The sequence below is a fragment of the Coenobita brevimanus genome, chromosome 103 (assembly GCF_032717465.1).
Source record: "Coenobita brevimanus isolate Jiangsu-jjx chromosome 103, ASM3271746v2, whole genome shotgun sequence".
In the NCBI taxonomy this organism is placed as follows: domain Eukaryota; kingdom Metazoa; phylum Arthropoda; class Malacostraca; order Decapoda; family Coenobitidae; genus Coenobita; species Coenobita brevimanus.
The window spans coordinates 35,446,669-35,462,998 of record NC_137056.1 but is presented as its reverse complement, the minus strand read 5'-3'; the positions used below and the strand labels follow the sequence as shown (position 1 = coordinate 35,462,998).

Here is a 16,330-nt window from a genome sequence, read left to right as displayed (position 1 = left end):
TGTTACCATCACCACTCCAGTCAGTGCTGCCAACGCTAGCCAGCCAGGCCAAGTCCATTGCCAGTGGCGCACACTCAGAGCCACGTGCCAAAATGTGAAAAACCACTCGTCTTCAACTCATCCTTACTCATTGACGGGACCCACCCAGAGACCTTGGGATACCTTCATTGGAAAGAGGAAGAATTGGTGAGTCTTATGAACTTTCATTGAATTCTATAGCTATTATAGTTTGTCAGATATAAGGGTTTGAAGTAAGGGTATTTTTTCCAAAATCTCAGAAATCGCCCATAGGGAGGAGTGTGCAGCTGCTGGGAACCCCCTGGTGGCTAAGAGTTAAGGGGTTGATGGAATACATTATTGTTTGCATTAACACTCTCCCTTTCACATAAAAACACAAAAACCAACAAACGAATGAGCGCTAAATGTATGTTTAACTTTCTTCTGAAAGACCTTACCAATTCATGTTCCTCCAGTTGATTTTATGTATTTTTCAGACTATTTTATTTTGTGTTTGGAGACAGTACTGTGCACAGTACTCACTCCAAACACATTTGTAATAATATATGTAGTGATGACAGCGTTCACCAATACAAATGATGTACTGAGCGGGTAGGTAATATTCCGTATCATTTTGGCCATCCAGGAAGTGTTATCAGTGACTTGTCGGCCTACTGTGTCCTTACACTTGTACACTCGAGCCCGAAAATTCGCGACCACGTACCTTAGCTGTCTGTGGAAACTGTGCTGGTAACACTGAGTGGGGGAGGGGTCAGAGTACGTGGAATATATACCCCGCCCCCTCACAATCTCTACATGGTTTGATTTGGTTTCATAAGGTTCGTCTGCATTAACCCTTCAACGGCGGGCAAACCTTTATTCACTTTATTTCGTCTGTTTTCTGTCGATTTCATTCATTATGGATAGAGTAGAGGGTTAGGAGTCTAGAGGTTAGATATGAGCCTGATAATTCCCTCCAACACGATAGAACTCACTTAAAATAATAACATCGTCTGGAAATAACGAGAAACAAAGTAACAATTTAGTCACCCCCTATCGACATTGTATACTGATCCTAGATAAAACATATCGCCTTTATCAGTGGAAGGATATTGAGACATGAGTAGTATCAATTGTAGAGTTTAGCTTTTTTTACTAAGGATTGTATGGAGCTGTAATTCGTTCGAGTAACGATTCATTTGTCTCAGATTTATCCGAGGGAATTGTCGTAATGGCGCCTAAGGCAGGAGATCAGTCTCCATACTTCTGCCTACCAGCAAACATGGCTCAAGACTCTCATAAAGTAAGTCTTCGTTCAAGGCTTGTTGCCAAGAGACAAGCAGGAATGTCTGTTGCTGCCATAGCAGATGAAGGTGTGTCACAAACAACAGTTAAGAAATGGTGGACTAGGTGGCAAGCAGAAGGCGATGTGTTTGACCGTCCGAGGAGCGGAAGACCTAGGAAAACAACACCTGAGGAAGACCAGAGAATCAGTGAGCAGGCAAGACGAACACCCATCATCAATGCCATGCAAATCAGGGAGCAGCTTCAGTTACAAGTGTCCAGAAAAACTGTATGCAAACGTCTTCATGAAGCAGGAGTGCATCATAGGATCCCAGCGGAAAAAGAAAAGTTAACTGAGAGGCATCGGAACGGCCGCCTTGTTTTCGCACAACAGCATGTGAACATGGACCTTGAATACTGGGGGCGAGTGATATTCTCTGACGAGAAAACCTTTTCTTCTACTACACATGGACACCCTCACTGTTGGCGACGCAACGGAACAAGATACAACAGTGAAAACATGTATGAAGTAGCACGTAGTGGCCACATGACGAGCAACGTGTGGGGCTGGGTCCATTTATACGGCGTGAGTGAACTGACTGCTATCGACGGGAGACTGACTGCAGAGAAATATATTGAAATATTAGAGGAAGTGATGGTCCCTACAGTTCATGCTATGGCTATACCTTATCCTGAACGGTTTATTTTCATGCAGGTTAGTATATCAAATACCGTCTACTCCATTTCCATATTCATGTCTTATATTCATCTGTCATAAATTATCGCATATTCAACACGTCTATAATTTATCAACTGAGTCTGTCATTATACAACATTACCTATAAGGAGCCATTATTATCCATGTGTATTAGCCATTATTAGGACAACTGCCCCGTCCACACTGCATGAATCTTAAGCCGATGGTTCAGGGACCAGCCGAACATAGATCTGCTGCCGTGGCCAGCTAAGGCTGCGGATTTAAACCCAATAGAAAATTGTTGGGCGATGATGGTTAATAGCTGGGACCAGGGACAAGAGAGGACACCTCAAGCACTTGTGCAGCACTGTATGCATGACTGGGAACGACTCCGGAGACGACAAGGCAATATTTACAACATTGTTGCATCCCTCCCATCCAGAATGCAAGAAGTTATTAACAACGAGGGCGGATGGACACATTACTGATGTCAAAAAAACATCTACTGTGTGTGTGTGTGTATGTGTATGTGTATGTGTATGTGTGTGTGTGTATGTGTGTATGTGTGTGTGTGTGTGTGTGTGTATGTGTGTATGTGTAGCCTATGTGTGTGTGTATGTGTATGTGTATGTGTGTGTATGTGTGTATGTGTGTGTGTATGTGTATGTGTGTGTATGTGTGTATGTGTGTGTGTGTGTATGTGTGTGTATGTGTGTATATGTGTGTATGTGTGTATGTGTGTGTGTGTGTGTGTGTGTGTGTGTAATTCACCGGGTCGGTCAGTATCACTTGATGGTCGTGATCGTCAGCTTTTACCCTCCCGGAAGGGAGCTGAGAGCTCATATAGTCCGATCTAAGGGCAAGGCTGTGACCTCCACACACGCACACACCCGTCCCCTTGCTCAAGGGGGACAGTAACCACCCACTTCGTCAGTGAAACTTTTTCGCAACCTGAGCGAGGCGCGAACTCCCGTCCACCAGTTGGCAAGCGAGAGCGTTACCACTGCACCAGCGAGCGGTGTGTGTGTGTGTGTGTGTGTGTATGTGTGTTAACTCCCTCCCTGTATCCATTCACTAATAAAATAACAGAGTAAGGGACAATTATCGTGGCATATGCTTATTGAGTGTGGTAGGGAAGGTGTATGGAAGAATTATTATAGAGAAAGTAAGAGAGATATCTGAAGTCCTAGTGAGTGATGAACAGGGTGGTTTTAGGATTGGCAGAGGATGTGTGGATCAAATATTTGCAGTGAGACAGATAGTAGAGAAGGCTTGTGAGAAGGACCATAAGGTGTTTATGGCATTCATGGATCTGGAAAAAGCATACGACAAAATGGACAGAGAGGGATTGTGGAAAGTTTTGCGCATGTACGGTGTAGATGGTAAGCTGCTAGGTGCAGTCAGGAGTTTTTATGTTGGTAGTGAAGCATGTGTAAGGGCTAATGGGCATCTAAGTGAATGGTTCACAGGCGGTATGGGCGTGTGACAGGGTTGTGTGATGTCCCCTTGGATGTTCAATACAATAATGTCTTTAATATCCAGATGCCCAGTAACTGGACACCCCAATATCCGGACATTTTGGGCCCGGGCCTTCGGAACTCCCCCTCCCCACCATAATTTTAATTTGGCATGCTGCGCTGACCAGCTGTGTTTATGTGCGGCCCCTTGCTTCTTCCCCTCCCCAGTTACCACCTAACTACCAACCTGACTAGACGCTGATCGCAGTGGATGCCGCATGTGCTTGTTTTTGTGAATAAACAGTGAATAAACTGCAATACCTTGCCACTAGACCAAATGGGAATTTATAGTGTTGTGCAGTGTTAAGAAATTAGAATTCAGAATGCAAAGGTTTAAGTGCAGAGTGCAAACCGGTGGTTGCAACTGGCATGGCACAAGTAAGAACAAAATGTGCAGTGTTAAACAATTATACCGGTAATTCACAGTGCAAAGGATTAAGTGCAGCACAACACTGGATTAGTGTACATGCTTCAAGAGCATTTCCACCACTGCCATAGCCTTAGGGGAGGCGGGTTAATCTTCGTAACAGTCACGGACGTGTTGTAAGTACTCTGTACAATGCTAAACATTTTCCATACTTGCTTCTAATTCCACTTTCTTTGGTTCCTTTTCATTGATTTCATGAATTTTGTCCCTTATGTGTGTGAATAGGATCTTAAATAGGTGCTACGCATGTCTGGTAGGGAGTTATGTAGGTGGTTTTCTGAGTTAGGCTGGGTTAGGGTCCATAAGTACCAGTCCAGGAGGCAGGGTCCCAGTATCCGGACAATCCCACTTCCCGGATATGCCTTTGGCTGTATTACATCGGATATTCGAGAGATGTATATATATGGATTGATGAGAGAAATAAAAACACGAGTAATGGAGAGAGAGATGATGTTGGTGACGTGAATGGTGATGGATGGAATATCTCAAATTTGTCGTATGCTGATGATGCAGTACTGCTTACAAGTACTGGACAAGAGCTTGGTAGGCTAGTGCAGAGTTTTGCTGTCTGTGAGTGTAATGCCTTGAGAGTAAATGTAGAAAACAGTAAAGTGATGGTTTATGAAAGAGAAGGTGACTCACAGTGTGATGTTACAGTGATTGGAGCGAGACTGGAATTGGTGAGAGAGTTCAAATACTTGGGTACAATGATAGAAAAGAGAGGAAAATGTGCAAAAGAAGTTGAAAGTAGAGTGACACAAGGAAGAAAAGTAGCTGGTGCAATGAAGGTCTTGATAAGAAACAGGGGCTTGAGTGTTGCAGCTGCATGAGGCTTACATGAAAGAGTGTTAGTGCCAAATATGGATGTGAGACTATGGTGTGGCATGAAAATGAAAACTCAAGAGTAAGAGCAGTGGAGATGGGGCTGCTAAGGAATGTATGTGGAGTACAGAGGGTGGATAGGATATGAAATAATGTGATTCATGAAAGATCTGGAGTGATGTTGGTGGACACCAGAATCAAAGAGCGTGTAATGAGCTGGTATGGTCATGTGGAGAGAACGGCTAACGACAGAGTGGTGAAAAAGGTATATCTGAGCGAATTTGAAGAAGGGAGGAGGCCAAGGAGAAGGTGGAGAGATATTGTGGATGAGTGTGTGAGGAAGAGAGGTTTGGAAGTCGGTGAGGCTAGGGCACTGATGAGAGATCGAGCTGGTTGGATGAATGTTGTCAGGAAAAGTGCATGATCAGGGATTTGGCACCCCTTTTTAATGTGGTAGCGTCTGGATTGACTCAGTCGGATATGTTTATGTGAAGCTACTAGAACGTGGTGAATGTTTTGGGCGTATCTGATAGAGCCAGGATTCCGGGGACTTGGATGACGAATGAATGGAAGCGTGGCCCATTGGATTGGGCAAATTTGGGGTGTCTGGAAATTGCTACTCCTCGCCTTGCCCTAGGGTGGGAAAGGAGGTCGGGATGATGATGATGAAATGCCTAAGTGTAAGAATTTAGGCAGTGTTTAGGTAGGAGGGGAGTCAGAACTCATGTACAGTTGCCAGTCACAGACCCCAGAACCAGTTAGCTTTTTCCCACAGGTTTAGGTTTCATGAGCTTGGGATTCTTGTGAGTTGGGCCTAGAAGCAATTACTGGTCATCACAGATAATGGGACCCCTCTGTATAATACATGAGGAAGTAAAAGAATCGCTGAGAGAAGGAAATGGATGGTTGAAGTATGTGTGGAATTGCACAAAAGGGTTACACTGCTTCTTACATGATAGTTGATGAAATGGTCATTGTCTGAATGCCATTATGAAGCACTTTTATGTGGATTGCTTGCTCTCAGTTGTGTGGGTAGAAATTTAAGCCACAAAAATTGTGTGACCTCCAGTTATGTAGTTTGTGATAACATGCTATGTTCACTCATTATTTACCAATGGTATATCTTGTTTGGTAGACTTGTAAGTGATTTATGAATATGAGAATAATTTGTGTTTTTTATCTTTCCATCAGCCTTATGACCGGAGTGTTGACGAGTTCCTACAGCGTACCAGAGATAGGCGAGAAAGGAGTCGGGAGCGAAGATATAGAGAGAGGAGATAAATCACAGGAAGGATTCCTATTTGCTCCTTTTCTTTCAATATATATATATACAGTATATATATATATATATCCTTCTCACCCTCTCAATCCCTCTGTCTCTCAGTTTAAGTAGTTGATAAGGGTTAACTGTAGGTAAAATGAAAGGTCACTGAATATGGTGTAAAAGAGTTTAGATGTGAGGTCTATAATTCAGATTGATAATAAAGAGAACTAACAGGCAATATTGTTTTGTTAGTATGTATGTATGTATGTTTGTACCAGTATGCAGAGAAGGGTGTTTTTTACATGAACATAGTAGTGCACATTTCGACAAAAATTAGTTTCTCAGTGAACACATTGCCATCAATTTTTTTGTAGACATTTCATCATACTTCCTCAGACATATCAGATGGTATATAGTACTGTATACAGGTGAAACAGTTTTCAGTTTTGAGCACGGAATATTGTTTATTTTTTATATATGAAATGGACAAAGTTCTATATTTGACTGCTTGAAAGGTTTGAGGTACGAGGAAGTTGAAAATGTTGACACTGATAATTTTCACAGTATCAGCATAAATCACATTTAGAATTGAGAAATAGTATGTAAAAATAGCTTTGACATATCAGGTAATTGCTGAACAATGTTGTGCTTAAATTAAACCTTAAATAAAGGAAAATCTTAAGTAATTTATTAAATATATACTGTGGAAAAGATGGAGTCTTGATATTACATTTTATGGCTAGATTGAAGCATAACATTGTTCAGCAATTATTTGATATAATGTCAAAGCTAGTTTCACATGATATTTAACTATTTTATGCTTGATGTATGCTGTTACTACAATACTTATCAATACAGTACTGTTATTTTTAACTTGCTTGTAGTTCAAAACTTGCTAGTGGCCTACATTCATGAAAGAAGCATAGGATAGATACCTAGGTGTCAGCCATGTTTATTATCAGCTGTACCCTACATTATCCTACATTACACTATCATTAGGGTCATTATTTATATCATCGTCATCATCATCATCTGGACCTCCTTTTCCACCCTAGGGCAGGGTGAGGAGTAAATGAATTTATTTACAGGTGACTGTTCTGGATGTGCTTTGCATATGATTGCAAGGTGGCAGCCATTCAGTTACCTATTCCTGTAAAGTTAGTTCTGTATTACACTGTAGATCCCATTTCTCATGCTTATGCATGCAGAATTGAAAAGGTTTATTCCATTTTACTGAAGTTAACACTAATACACACTTATACACATTTAAATCATACACTTATTGATCACATTTATTAGGAGAGACTGTATATGCATACAGTCAAACTGTTGTAGCTCAGAAAACTGAAAATGCTTCCAAACGGTATTTTGGATAGCTACCTCACTAAATATTACCTCCAGGTAAGTTAGAGCATAAAATGTTGACATTATCATTGTCATATGGTGAGGATTCTACTCACAACTAAGAACATTTGGTACATTACTTTGTATAATGTTATTAATACTGTCTCTGTTTAAACTGATGTATTATTTGCTTGTTCTGATATTGTGTATTATAGTATTTATATTTCCTTTTTTTTTTAAGTGATAGAAAATTATTGTGGATTAAATTATGAGTAATAGATGTGAAAAAACTGTGAATACGTAATGCATGCCATAAATATTTGGCAGTGTGATTATAATTTACTTGAGATAATTACTTGTTAGGTATTTTAAACATGGCCAGGTCTTTTATATCTACTATAGTATATTTCATTTAAGATTTCTTACCAATAGTGTTAGTTAAGAGATAGTTTACACTTTCTGAATGAAAATAAAATTGTAAAAGTTAAATACAGTAATGAAAAATGCAGTACCTTCTGGTTCAATTGTTACGTATGTGTTTGATAATGTTCACAAGGAAATTTGGCAGTTTTCTTCCTCAAGGTCATTAAAAGTAATGGTACAGTCACATTATTTTTTATTTAGGTTGTTATGATATAAATTGAGGTACAGCATTGTTGTCCTAGCATAGAATTGCTTCTACTACCAAGAAAAGAATTTTACTTTGAAAATATACAGGTAATTGAGTAACTGTTGTGTCACTTAGCCAAGACAATGAAACAGTATGGTGTTTATTGCAGGAAACGAAAGCTTTCACTTGTTCAGTGCAAGGGTTTCACACACACACCTTCCATGATTCCTTCATTTAATTTTTTTTCACTCTCTGAAGGAACTTTGTGGCAACTTAGGATTTGGTTTGTCCATACACACAATGTATCTCCATGGTGCAGAATGGGGGGCAGAAGGACCATCTCAACCATTTGAGGTGTCATGGAGAAAGGTGCTTTCATATTGCTATGAACATGAGAGAGAAAAGAAACAGCTCTTAGAAGTTTTCAGCTGTGTTTGGTCAGTACAGGGGTGAGAAGATGGTAAGATTCCCTGGAATCAAATGAAAGCTAAGTCAGACATTTATTCAGTGGTGCTGATTTCAGCTCTGCTCCAGTTTACTTATGTTCACAGCATTAGATGTGGCACTTAACCCTTTTAGGTTCCTGGGCTGGGCAGATTATGTCTGTGCTAGGGTCAGCTGCTAAGATGCTGACCCGCAACTTTGCGCCGCGAAATTTTCTTTGATTGCTCTGTGTAAATACACTTTTCATGGTAGAATGCCGGTTTTGGGGTCATTTTAAAGTTACATAGTTGTACTTTATTGTAGTATTGTCAAAAGGGAAAAAATAAAAAATAAAAAGTTAAAATGGCGAGTTGAAGTTATGGAAAAAAAAAAAAAAAAAAAAAAAAAAATATTAGATATATAAATCTGATTTAAAGCATGCAAAACTACAATAAATTACCTTTTCAGTGCTGTATTGATTATGGTTATTTATGCATTTTCTTGCTTGGTAAAGCAAAAGGAAAGTGATGCTTTTTCTTTTTTATGATTCTCAGCCACACATTGACTTTGCCGTCTTTTTCGTTGATCGATCAGTGTAAATACATTTTTTACAATTGAATGCTGGTTGTGGTGTTATTTTAAAGCTGAATAGTTGTAGTTTATCGTAGTATATTAAAAAAAAAAGAAGGAAAAAAAAGTTAAAATGACAAGGTGAAATTTGATGAAAACCAAAAATTTTATACCTTGCCGTAGAAAACTATTCAGCAATAAAAATCTAATAAAGTTATATAAATCTGGTTTAAACCATGCAAAACTACAATAAATTGGCTTTACAGTGCAATATAAATTATGGTTATTTATGCACTTTATTGCACAGTAAAGCGAAAGGTAAAAGATCCAAATTTTTTATGATTTTCGGTCACATATTCAATTTGCAATCTTTTTCTTTGGTCAGTCAGTGTAAATACATCATTTACGACTGAATGCTGGTTGTGGTGTTATTTTAAAGATGAATAGTTGTAGTTTATTGTATTGTATTCAAAAAAGGAAAAAAAATAAAAAAATAACAAGTCAAAATGACAAAGGTGAAGTTGGGTGAAAACCAAAAATTTTATACCTTGCCATAGAAAAATCTATCTATCAATTGCTAGACGCATCAATCCCGTAAGGGGTGGCCACAAACAAATCGCCTCCATGTCACCCTATCCTCTGCCATGTCACTGCCCTGCTCCCAGCTCACACCCCCGTCTCTCATATACCTCTCCACTCCATCCCTCCATCTCATCCTTGGCCTCCCCGTCCCTCTCCTCCCCTCCAACTCACTCACATACACTCTCCTTGTCAGTCGCTCACTCTCCATCCTCTCCATATTGCCAAACCACCTCAGCCTGTTTCTCCTAACACTTCCTGTCACATCCACATCCACACCACAACGCTCCTTCACATCCTCATTTGTCAGTCCGTCTCTCTGTGTGACTCCACGTGCTCCTCTCAAATAACTTATTTCCACTGCTTTCACTCTTGACTTCTGTCCCTCCAACAAGGTCCAAGCTTCACTTCTATACATTAAAGTTGTTATCACAATACTGTCATGTGGTAACTTTTTCTCTTCCATGCTCACTTCCCTGTTTCTTATCACTACTTTCAAGGAACCAGCAACCTTTCTTCCTTGTTGTACCCTTTCAAGCACTTCACCCTCTAATATTCCATCCTTACTCATCACACTACCCAAGTACTTTAACGCACTTGCCTTTTCCATTTCATTATGCAATAAGAATCTAATGAAGATATATAAATCTGGTTTAAATCATGTAAAACTACAATAAATTACCTTTACAATGCTATATAGATTATAGTTATACAGTATATGCATTTTACTGCGCAGTAAAGCGAAAGGAAAAAGATGCACAATTATATCATGATTCTTGGCCACATATTCTTTTTCTTTGATTGCTCTGTATTGATGCACTTTTGACTATAGAATGATTGATGTGGTGTTATATTGAAGCTGAATAGTTGTAGTTTTTAGTAGAATGTTCAAAAAGGAAAGGAAAGGAAAGAAAATCTATCTGTATCTATTGCCAGATGCCTTAATCCCATACGGGATGGCCACAAACAAATCGCCTCCACATCACCCTGTGCCCTGCCATTTCACTGCCCGGCTCCTAACTCATACTCCCCTCTCTCATATACCTCTCCACTTCATCCCTCCATCTCATCCTTGGCCTCCCCCTCCCTCTTTCCCCCTCCACCTCATTTACATACACTCTCCTCATCAGTCTCTCACCCATCATCCTCACCACATGGCAAAACCATAAAAGGTCAGAATGACACATATATGCATGAGGAAAAGTGTGAGGCAATTATGTGACTTCCAACCCTCATGACAGCTACAGCGCAACTGCCTTTGGTCCCTGCTCTGAGACAAAGCCATGAGTCATACCACATGCGCACTGCCTGCCATGCACAAAGCAACCATCCCACGACATCATGCCCGTGTTTCTTTGTTCATCCATCTATCCATCCATTCATTATCCAATCCTACGTTCCCCCATGAGGAGCGTAGGAGCCCGGGGCTAGGCAAGTTGGTCCTGACATTTAAGATGAGAGTGACCAGCCTCACTCATCCCTGAGTGGCATTACATGAGCAATACCCCAACCACCCCTTGGATGTAAACCTTCACTGGCTCAATCCTATGAGAGCGCCTTAATTACCCACTAAACCACCAGGCGCCATAATTTGGTCATATGGTTACCACCCAGCATAGTAAATGGTTTCCTGGTGTACAGGAAAACATTTGGCTTGGCACTCAGTGTACAGTAGAGTCACCCATGGGCAGATAACAAGAAAGAATGAAGGAAAGAAAGACAAAAGAGGGAGTGTAAAGGCAGAAGGATGGGGAAAGAATGAAGTAAAGAAAGACAGAAGAGGAAGGAAGGAGAGGAAAGGGCAAACATCCAAGAGCAGTACTATACTGAGTGAGTGGATGGTGAGCACCCCAACCTACTATAATGCGTAAATGCAATTTATGGTGAATATTTTAAAAAAGGATCTTAATATGATGATCAAAAGTGTCATTGGAATCTCTGTGGTTGGATTTGAAGTGACACTCAAAATCGTCATCGGAATCTCAGAGGATTAATATAGAGCGCATACCAATGTCCTGATAATACCTGTACATCACCTGTCAGCTCATATTCTTCATTAATATTATATATTCAATACAAGAGGCCCCCTAGTCGCATGGCTAATGTGTTACCCTGCCCTCCCGCTTACACTGAATCCCTATAATTTGACCAAAAAGACTTGAGGTAAGGTCATAGTCTGTGACCTCAGGGATAAGGAGGGGCTGAATGGAGAGGCTGCTGGAGATAAAGCAGCATGTAGAGCCACTGTTAGGTGACAAAGGCTGATGTATGCAAGTAGGTACTGTGGAACCTTTGTAAAGAAACAATTTTTTTTTTTTTTTTTTTTTTTTACTACACAGGCTATGGTTTTCCCCAGCAATACCTGCAGGTTCATTTTGAAAAACTTTTTTGGCTTCCAGTTAATGTACTGGTACTATATGCTCCTTGTATATAAAGTATGTGTACCATCTGAATGTATAGGGTATTTATTTTTACAGTGATTCCAATAATTGCTCAGTATATGATCATTTGCTTACACAGTATGATTAGTAAGACCTAGGACTTTCTTGTCTTACAATGTTTTTCACATGCGACAGCTGTGATGCCCAGTTTCTCGTTATATGATTTTCTTATACAGTTGCTACAATGTTTAAAAAAAATTACATAATTAGTCATTATACAATCGGTATTCAAAAAATTCATCCCAGTCATAAAACTACTTTTTACTTTTTTCTGCTCTGTAGTATATTAAAGATTAAAAATATTTAATATTCATTTACACAGTATCAGGGTGCATTGTAAGCACAATAGTTTGAACACATCCTTTTGTTAAGCATCCACCACACAAAATTTAATACAAACAGTACAGTACTGTACATTACAACATCCTGGTCAGTGCAATTCCTGCAAGAACTGGGCCCATTACACCTGCACAACACATTCATCCAGCGAACCTTACACAAACACCTGGACCTGCTCCTTCCCCCCCACCACTAACCCTCCCACCAGTCCCTTTCCTACTTTCTCCACACCTCCTCAGCCTAACCCACCAATCCTTCCCACACCATCCAATCCCCCAACCCCTCCCATTCCACCCCACTCTAATTCACCCCAACCCTTATCTCTGTCACAACCTTCTCCAATCCCTTCCCCTCCACTCACACCCCCACCTTCCCCAGGTGCTGCAGTTTCCAACACACATCGTACACACAGCATAAGTCCATCCATCCATCATCCAATCCTTTGTTGCCCCGTGAGGTGCGTAGGAGCCCGGGGCTAGGCTAGTTGGCCCTGACATTTAAGATGAGTGACCAGCCTCGCTCATCCATGAGTGGCATTACATGAGCAATAAACCCCAACCACTCCTTGGATACAAACCTTCACCGGCTCAAAACCGATTGGAGCGCCTTAATTATCCACTTAACCACCAGGTGCCATAATTTGGTTATATGGTTACCACCCAGCGTAGTAAATGGTTTCCTGGTGTACAGGAAACCATTTGGCTTGTCACACAGTGTAAGGAAGAGGAAAGAATGAAGGAAAGAAAGACAGAAGAGGGAAAATAAAGTCACCTGTAGGCAGAAGGACGAGGAAAGAATTAAGGAAAGAAAGACAGAAGTGGATGGAAGGAAAGAAGTACGGAGGAAAGGAATGGGCAAACACCTGAGAGCAGCACTACATCAAGTGAGTGGATGGTGAGTGCCCCCACCTCCCACCTCACACACAACATAAGCATTCTTCAAATAAACATAGATGGCATAAACACCAAAAAACAAGAACTCACACAATTCATCAAACAACAAAGCATACACACTGCCACATTACATGAAACAAAATGATGTAGAGCACAAAAAAACACCTACATTTCATAATTTCACCACCATAAGACAAGACCGGGCCGATGGCAGTGGCGGTGGACTTATCACCCTGGTACACCAATCCATCAACTTTTCAGATACTAGTGCACACACAAAATCACTTCTACCCCTACATGACACCACAACAGAAATACAATAAATTAAAATACACACGTAACAAGTCACATGTAACAGCTGCTAGTACATACGATCCCCCCCCCCAGTCATCTTCCACAGTATCACACAATTACTCTCCTCAAATACACCACATCACTAACTTACCCATCATCATCCTTGGTGGTGATTTCAATGCCAAGGCATTGGCGTGGCATGCCAACAACCCTGACACTGAGGGCTGGTACTACAATCCCAAACAGATAATCTTTTCATCCTCAACAGTCTCCATGGACATACCTATATCCCACACCATGCCCTTTTCCTCCCATCATCCCCAGACATCGCCTTTTGCTCCCCAAACCTCGCCCCCACAACATCCAACATAGACAAGGATTGTGGAATGTATTAAGAATATATGGAGTAGATGGGAAGTTGTTGAATGCCGTGAAGAGTATGTATGATGGTGCTAAGGCTGCAGTGCGTGTGGATGGTGAACTGAGTGAATTTTTCTCTTTGAAGGTTGGGTTGAAACAGGGATGTGTCATGTCTCCATGGTTGTTCAGTCTGTACATGGATGGGGTAATAAAAGAGGTACAAGGTAGGGTAGTGGATGTTGGAGTGGCCCTGGTGAGAGAGGGTAGTGTTTGGAAACTCCCTGTACTGTTGTTTGCAGATGATACTGTGTTGTTGAGTGAAGACGAAGGGGAGCTGCAAGGCATGGTGGATGAGTTTGGGAGAGTGTCTAAGCAACGGAATCTAAAGGTGAATGTAGGGAACAATAAGTGATGGTCTTTGAGAGAGGTGAAGTCAGTGAATGTACAGCGAGATTGGATGGTGAGGAATTGGAAAATGTGAGTACCGGAACGTTTAAGTACCGTACTTGGGTAGTGTGATGAGTAAGGATGGAGGTTTGGTGGGTGAAGTGCTTGAAAGGGTACAGCAGGGAAAAAAGGTTGCTGGTTCCTTGAAAGCATTGATAAGAAGCAGGGAAGTGAGCATGGAAGTGAAAAAGTTACTACATGACAGTACTGTGATACCAACTCTAACGAATGGAAGTGAAGCTTGGACGTTGCTGGAAGGACACAAGTCAAGAGTGAGAGCAGTGGAAATGGAGAGACAGGCTGACAAATGAGGATATAAAGGAGCGTTGTGGTGTGGATGTGGATGTGATAGGAAGCGTTAGGAGGAATACACTGAGGTGGTTTGGCCATGTGGAGAGGATGGAGGGTGAGAGACTGACGAAGAGAGTGTATGTGAGTGAGGTGGAGGGGGGAAGAGGGAGGGGGGTGCCGAGGATGAGATGGAGGGATGGGGTGGAGAGGTATATGAGAGAGGGGGGTGTGAGTTGGGAGCGGGGCAGTGAAATGGTGGGGAACAGGGCGACGTGGAGGCGATTGTTTGTGGCCACCCCGAACGGGATTGAGGGGTCTGGCAATAGATAAACAGAAATACACCACATCACTAACTTACCCAACATCATCCTGGGTGGTGATTTCAACGCCAAGGCATCGGCCTGGCATGCCAACAACCCTGACACTGAGGGTTGGTACTACAATCCCAAACAGATAATCTTTTCATCCTCAACAGTCTCCATCAACATACCTATATCCCACACCATGCCCTTTTCCTCCCATCATCCCCAGACATCACTTTTTGCTCCCCAAACCTCGCCCCCACAACATCCTGGAGAGTGGTCAAAACCCTTGGCCCTGACCACCTCCCAGTCATAATCACTACCAAAACCAGAATCACCCCAGTTGGCCACAGACACTAATTATAAAGGAGCCAACTAGGTGGCCTTCACAACTGAAACAGTACGACACTTCGAATCATTAAACAGTACATCCATCAGAAACATCAACACCATTGTGCACACTTTTAATACAGTTATTCAAAACGCAGACAAAAGACACATCTCTAGAGACAACAGAAAGAGAGACAACCCCAACTTCACATCAGAAATTCAAGGCCTCATCAGTCAGTGCGACACATTACAACACTACCCAACACCTCATACACAAGACCCTGTACAAAACATACAAGAACTCAACACTCAAATAAACAATAAAATATCAGAACAGCAAACAAAATTGGAATAGTTATACACTTGACTACAAAACAAACACCATCAAACTCTAAAAACACTAAACAGCATCACACTCTCCAACAGCAACACTACGCAATCACACGCTGCCATCACAACAACAACACCCCATATCCTCGAACAAACAAGCAAAGACTCTCATCAGTCACTTTCCACGTGCCGGCCATCTAAACTCCATCGCGACGACTGACGTCATATGACGCAAGAGACAGTTCTCCTCAGACCCAGACTTTGCACCTTTCACTTATAACCAGACGAAGTACATCATTAGCAACCTTAAACACTCATCTGCCTGTGGACCAGACATCATAAGCAGCATACATCTTAAACACCATGGCCCACAAGGCATACAATCACTCACCAACATAACAAACCACAGCTTCTCACACAACATAATACCCAACATCTGGACATGACAGCTGCTCACACCACCGCCGGATTAAGGGGGGGGGGTCCAAGGGGCCCGGGCCCTGGGCCACCCACCAAGAGGGGGCCTCCCACCAGAGCAACTTGTGTTCATTTCATTTCGTGTTTATGCATTACATATTACAGCATTGGATGAATAGTCCTCGTTCAGTATTTCCTAACTAAAAGTGTCCTATTTATATATTAAGATTTAGGTTACCTGTCTGTGGTGTATGCCATTGGGGGAGTTGGAAAGGGGGCCTCCCTTCCAAGCGGGCCCCGGGCCTCCCACATGCTTAATCCAGCCGTGGCTCACACAACATAATACCCAACA

General features: G+C 41.6%; 1 protein-coding gene across 2 annotated transcripts in view; it reads left to right on the top strand.

Moving 5' to 3' along the window:
* Window positions 1–8,069, top strand: part of Ythdc1 (YTH domain containing 1) — a 314,054-nt gene extending 305,985 nt beyond the window's left edge. For both annotated transcript variants that reach the window (XM_080284977.1, XM_080284976.1), the window contains exon 14: window positions 5,936–8,069. In XM_080284977.1, coding sequence (XP_080141103.1) covers window positions 5,936–6,025 — 90 coding nt within the window. In that variant the 3' untranslated portion in view covers window positions 6,026–8,069. The remainder of the gene's footprint in view (window positions 1–5,935) is intronic.
* The last annotated feature ends 8,261 nt before the right edge of the window (window positions 8,070–16,330 follow it).